Source organism: Pteropus vampyrus, unplaced genomic scaffold (genome assembly GCF_000151845.1).
Source record: "Pteropus vampyrus isolate Shadow unplaced genomic scaffold, Pvam_2.0 Scaffold482, whole genome shotgun sequence".
Classification (NCBI taxonomy): domain Eukaryota; kingdom Metazoa; phylum Chordata; class Mammalia; order Chiroptera; family Pteropodidae; genus Pteropus; species Pteropus vampyrus.
In genome coordinates, this window is record NW_011889263.1 from 23,976 (window position 1) to 30,631 (window position 6,656).

General features: G+C 39.0%; 1 protein-coding gene across 1 annotated transcript; it reads left to right on the forward strand.

The window, feature by feature from the left end:
* Positions 1-5,439: 5,439 nt before the first annotated feature.
* On the forward strand, positions 5,440-6,418 carry LOC111732680 (olfactory receptor-like protein OLF4). Its single transcript, XM_023524596.1, has 2 exons — positions 5,440-6,035; positions 6,073-6,418. The coding sequence occupies exons 1-2, from the start codon at positions 5,440-5,442 to the stop codon at positions 6,416-6,418; spliced, it is 942 nt and encodes a 313-aa protein (XP_023380364.1).
* The last annotated feature ends 238 nt before the right edge of the window (positions 6,419-6,656 follow it).

Genomic DNA, 6,656 nt, shown 5'->3' on the forward strand with positions numbered 1-6,656 from the left:
GGTGGGGAGAAGTAGGTAAGGGTAATAGGGGTCAAGTATTTGGTGACAGAAGGAAATCTAACTGGATGGTGAACACATACTGCAATATATGTACGACATGCTGTTGTATTGTACACTTAAATCTCATTAGATTTTATTAATGTCACCTCAATGATTTTTAATTAAAGAAACCTATACTAAAAAAAGGTAGAGATGATTACCAAATATATTGCCACCTAATGCCCCACCTTAGCATAAAAATACATATTCAAAGTTTCTGAGGATTAGGATGCAGAAGTATTTTGGAGTCTCCTATTCTATCTATTATCAATCCTTTTTCAGAAATTAGTTGTCACTCTAAGGCCTTTATTCTAAAAAGTACACAAAACCTTTTTTGGAAGCTTAATATTTGATGCCGTTCAGGGGCCTTTATATTAAAGAATCAAGCACAGAATTTATAACAGCTTCTGGAATAAGTGACGACACTATTCATTCAAACTACATACAAATAAAATTTTGGTTCGAAAGTCCTAAAACTACCTACGTCTGACTTTGACACAGAACCACAGTCTGGCTACTCAGAGTCCGGGTCCACAGACTGGGACCTGCAGCATCAAAACACCTGGGAAATGATTTGATTTTCAGAATCTCGAGTCCTCCAGGACCTGATAAATCAGATTGTGCATTTGAACTAGAATCCTGGGTGACTAAAATGCACACTGAAGTTGGAGAAGTGCTGGTCCAGACTAGATTTTCTCACCTTCTCAGTTAGACACAATTACTTGTGTTGGGTGTTGTAGGTGTTTAGTAGCCTCCCTTCAGACGTGGCCAAACAGCCTAGGGGCAACGTCATCTCTGATCTGGAAACACGGGCCAGAGGTTAAAAACTGGAGGTGTCCTGACAGAATTATAATCAATACCTATTCCTTACTCTGATTACGACTTCGAGCATATCTGTAAACTCTCACGCCCCATTTCTGCAAAGTGAAATGGAATTCATAATAGTACTACCTCATAGAATGGACTTTCTGAAAAATTACATCAATGTTTATAATATCCTAAGCTCAGGTTATACGGCATAAAGGTCTCAAAATGTATCTCTCGTAATTAACAAATATTTTATGATGAGGCACTAAACTCTTACCTTGTGATACAAGTATGAAATCCTTGATTTTGATAAATGTGTCAGGAAGCCAAAGAGTGTGGTGCCCAGGATTGCATATCCAAGGAACCCAGCTCTCCCCTTGTTGTAGAGGGAATAGCAATTCTCCGGAGACCTCGGGCTGTGTCCCACCACAAATCAAAGCTTTAAAGGTCAAAGGGACTTGTTCCTGACAGATTCCTTAGTCTCAGACTTTGGAGAAAATGTGAAGTTTTTAGGATAAGGTGATAAGAGTTTAGACCTCTGGGAAGCAGGGAGATCAAGGAATGGAGTCATAAAAATTGGATTCTTTTTGACTTCTAACCTGGTCTCTTGGGATCAAAGAATCATTAGGAAAAATTTCTTTATGTTTATTCCAGAGTCCCAGAGGGAAATCATGTGCTTAGAGGTTGGAATAACAGGAGGGAGACTTGCCTGATGAACACACTAACACACACACACAGAGAGTGGTAATACCTCCTCTGTGCAGTTCCTCAGCTTGTACAGCATCAGTGGGCAGGATATGGTTGTCGTTTTTGACTCTTAAGCTGGCTCAGAACTGGTGCTTCACTCCCTCCTGCACTCTTGTCTGGGGACAGAGCTTCAGTCTCCATCATCAATCACCCAGGGAAGAATTCAGACTTCCACACAGAGACCTTCCTCTCAGAGACCTCATCCAGGTGAGTCTGACAGCACAATTGGTACAACAGGACAGGGTCAGAGAGGATGGGACCTGAGACCTCTTACCTGAGTCAGGTGAGAGCCCAATCAGCTCATTCCAGAGACAAGGGATCTCTTTGTTTGTATTCCTGGTTAAGTAACTCATTTATAATTGATTTATTTAATACATTATTAAATGTGTCTGAATCTATACTATAAGGACCATAGTTGACAATTAAGTGATGGGCATGGATGTGCAGTTGGGTGACACCATAGGATGAGTGAGATGCATAAAATGGTTGCAGTAAATTGAGAACATCTGAGGAGCTTTTTGCTGGTGGGGGAGTAGGAAATAGACTGTGAGGTGTGAAGGACTGGTGCAGTGTAGTGAGAGCATGTGTATCAAATTTCTACGATAAAATGTATTTGAGCATGTTTTGTATTCATTGAAAAGGTCCCGATCAATGGAGGAAGATATCAGCAACAAGCTGTTTGTGAGACCTATGTTACAGTAACTTCTCTCATGCTGGGTATTATTTAATAAGTTTAAAGTGTAATACTAAGTATTAAAGTGAAATACAAACTTGCCATATGGTGTATGTTCATATACATTTAGACCTAATTCCAGATTCCTTAAATGAATAATAACTAAGCATCTGCTATGTGCCAGAACATTCTATGAGCATTACAATTAAATTCTTTTATGTCTAAGTATTTACAATTTCATCACTAATCCATGTAGATATCATTAAATTATCACCATTTTATGTCTTGTTTCAATTAGTGTTTGATTCTCCCTTCAATTTTGCTTACTACAGATGTTTTGAAACTACTTTTGTTAACCCGGTTTCATTACCCTTCATCCTTTCCATGTTATCACTTTCATATTCTTAGATTTGTTCTATATAAGAAACAAATATTTGCTCACCTTTGTGAAAAGTCCAAAAGTGAACAAAGCAGGTAAAGCCCTTGCTCTTTTGGATCATGCAGTGTAACGGTGAGGACAGAGAACAATGAAATCAGTGAGTGGATGACACAATGTCCTCAGGCAGAATCATCTGAAGAAAGCTATTCGTTATAAGAAGAAAGAATTGTCACAGTTTAAGCAAGATTTACAAAGAGTGATCTAGGGAGGTCCTTGCATGTTGATGAGGTCCAGAACCAGGATTAGAATGCGCCCACTGGGTTTGTCAAAAAAGTGATCAAAACCCAAAGCCCAAAAATGACATAGAAAAGATGCCACATAAGAAAAGGAGAAAGGGGCTAACCCGTTCATCCTCAATTGGACCTTAAAATCCAATTTTCATTCATGAAAATGAATTGGTCAAGTAATTATGGAATCGGCACAGGAAAAATAGGACTTCTACTGCTTGATACAGAAAATGTCCAACTTTTGTTCTTTTTCCATATTTTTCCTTTTGTGAAGTGTTGGTTTATCCCCTTTCTCATTATTATGGGTATACGTACAATCTGTAAGGTGTTAGACACCATAAAGATATCACCTCTTTTGTCTTTAGGACAAGTTTGTTTTTGTTCTCTTATTTTTTCTGGGTGTCAAGGGAATGTAATCAGGATTCAAGTGCTGCCAGAACCAAGGAAGATTTTTCTTCCTCACGGTCTCTCAATGACCACCTGAGCTTGGTAGACATTTTTCCCTCCTCATCCATTTCATTTCTCTGTCTCTCTCTGTCTCTCTCTGTCTCTCTGTCTCTCTGTCTCTCTGTCTCTCTCTGTCTCTCTGTCTCTCTCTCTCTCTCTGATTTTTATGCAATTACAACTATTATTTTAATTTTTATAAAAGTACAGTTACCATATATTATATTAGTTTCAGGTGTAAAACCTAGTGATTTCATATTTTTATACCTTACAACATGATTACCATGACAAGTTTAATAATAATCTGTCACTGTGCAAAGTTATTAAGATATTATTGACTTTATTCCCTGTGCCGTACACTACATATCTATGGCTTACTTATTTTATAACTGAAAATTTGTACCTCACATTCCCCTTCAACTTATTTACTCATCCCCACCTCCTCCCCGCTGGCAACCATCTGCTTGCTTTGTGTATCTATGAGTTTGTTTTTCTCTTGTTTTGTTTGTTCATTTGTTTTGTTTTGGTTTTTTAAATTCTACATGTAAGTGAAAACATATGGTATTTGTCACTCTCTGCTCTACTTATTTTGCTTAGCATAATTCCCTCTAGGTTCATCCATGTTGTTGCAAATAGCTAGATTTCATTCTTTTTTATTCCTGAGTAATACTCCATTATTTATGTATATAGCCACATTTATGTCCATTCATTTATTGATGGCTATCCAACGATCCCACTTCTGGATATTTATCCAAAGAAAACCAAAACACTAATTTGAAAAGATATATGTGCCCCTATGTTTATTGCAGCATTACTTACAATAGTCAAGATATGAACAGATTTTTTAATATCTGTTTAAATACACAGCAGAAAATGGCCATCCCAACATGGAGCCCAAGTTTACGTGTCCATGGCAGGCTTAAGACTTGGAATTTCTAGGAACCACTTTTGTAGTATACAGGGAACCTTCACTGATCTTGCCACCTTAGATTATAGCCACTCCTACCTGAATTGGTATGGCTGGAACTGAGACAGACATGGAAATAACACAGTCATGGTTGTGTGTGTGTGTGTGTGTGTGTGTGTGTGTGTGTGTGTATGTGGGTCTGTGTGTCTGTGTGTCTGTGTGTGGGTGTGTGTTACTTGTGGATGTGAGTGGTTCTCAGAACAGAGGAATTAGGGATCATATAGTCCAGGTGACTCTTGCAGTACAGGGGCCGGAACTCAATCAAGAGAAGGTACTAAGGAGGGCTCTCTTTCCATGCATGGGACTCCTTTGCAACAAGAGAAATAAAATGCAAGACGTAGTGTGGACGAGGAAGTCTCTGTGCCTGAGGTTTCAGCAGTAGCAGAGAGGCCAGTTCACTCCTCAACTTGTCTGACAACTTTTCTCATCCTCATCCTCATGCTCATTTACCTCTAACACTGGCTTCCTTTTTTGGGCTAAACATTGAAACAAGCTCCTTCCTCAGGGATTTTGCACTGGCTATTCCTTCGGCCAGACATGCACTTCCCCAAATAAACTTGCATCACCCTCCCTCTCTTACTTGAGGTATCTATTTCAATGTCAAAAAGGCCTTGTTTGTAAATTTTGCTTAAATACTCATGAAAAATAAAATGCCCTAGTCAGTTTTTCCTTTAGACCTGCTTTCCTTTTCTCCACTCCACCTGTCACCATCTGACATATTATCCATTTTTATTATTCGCTTCTATATTTTTTCTCCATCATTGACTTGTAGAGACATTTGTTTTTAAGCACCATATACTCACAGCCTAGACAATGCCTAAAACATGATAAACACTCAATTTATGTTCCTGAAATACATGAAGAATTTCTCATTAAAACTGTAAAACACATGACACTTTAGGGAAAAAGTTGATTGAAACAAAATTTCCATATTACAGGTGGCATGGGGATCCCCCAAAGGGGACCAGATTCATATACAATATAGTAAAATTAATTTTTGACTGCAAATATAAATTGTAGCAAATTATGTGAGTAATGTAACTTTGTGTGAATTAGTCATGTTATTTCCTTCTTTCCTGGAAGTCACCTCCACCACATGGAACCGGAAAATGTTACATGGATTACAGAATTTCTTCTTCTGGGACTTTCAGAGGAACCAGAACTGCAGCCCCTCGTATTTGGGTTCTTCCTCTCCATGTACCTAATCACCGTGTTTGGAAACCTACTCATCATTCTGGCCATCAGTTCTGACTCCCACCTCCACACGCCCATGTACTTCTTTCTCTCCAACTTGTCCTTGGTCGACATTTGTTTTATCTCCACCACCATCCCAAAGATGCTGGTGAACATCCAGACGCAGAGCAAAGTCATAACCTATGAAGGCTGCATCACCCAGATGTATTTTTATGTACTCTTTGTAGGATTGGATAACTTTATCTTAACCATGATGGCCTATGACCGGTTTGTGGCCATCTGTCACCCCCTGCACTATACCGTCATCATGAACCCCCAGCTCTGTGAACTGCTGATTCTGGTGTCCTGGATCATGAGTGCCTTAACTTCCTTGTTACAAAGCTTAATGGCATTGCGACTGTCCTTCTGTACAGACTTGGAAATCCCACAATTTTTCTGTGAACTCAATCAGGTGATACAACTCGCCTGTTCTAACACCTTTCTTAGTAATATGGTGATGTATTTTTCAGCTGGACTGCTTGGTGTAAGAGTAAAGGATCCCAGCGAAAGGGATCCTTTACTCTTACACCAAGATACTTTCCTCCATACATGGAATGGCATCAGCTCAGGGGAAGTATAAAGCATTTTCTACTTGTGCGTCTCACCTCTCAGTTGTATCCTTATTTTACTGTACAAGCCTAGGAGTGTACCTCAGCTCTGCTGCTACCCACAGCTCACATCCAAGTGCCACAACCTCTGTGATGTACACCGTGGTCACACCCATGCTGAACCCCTTCATCTACAGTCTGAGGAATAAAGACATAAAGGGGGCTCTGAAAGGTTTCTTTGTGAAGGAAACCACAAAAGGTGCAATTGTCCTAGGACTAAAGAAATGTCCATGATTGCAGAGGTTAAAGACTCAGACTCAGATATTGTGAATGTTTTCAAAATATGGAAGTAGTTTTTAAATACAGCTGTGTGAAATAAACTGAAATGACAGTGTAACTATGAATGCTGATTTCAAATATGAGAACAAATGCCAAGAATGTTATTCTGTATACTTAGTGCTAATAAGTCAACTTTCATACATATTTCTAACTTGTTTTTACATCTGTTATCCTGTATTGTTCCCTTTGGCCT

Coding starts and splice junctions, on each gene's coding strand:
- LOC111732680 (XM_023524596.1), top strand. CDS start 5,440: ATGGAACCGGAAAATGTTACATGGATTACAGAATTTCTTCTTCTGGGA. Junction 6,036..6,072: donor TTTCTTAGTAATATGGTGAT/GTATTTTTCAGC, acceptor GTAAGAGTAAAG/GATCCCAGCGAAAGGGATCC.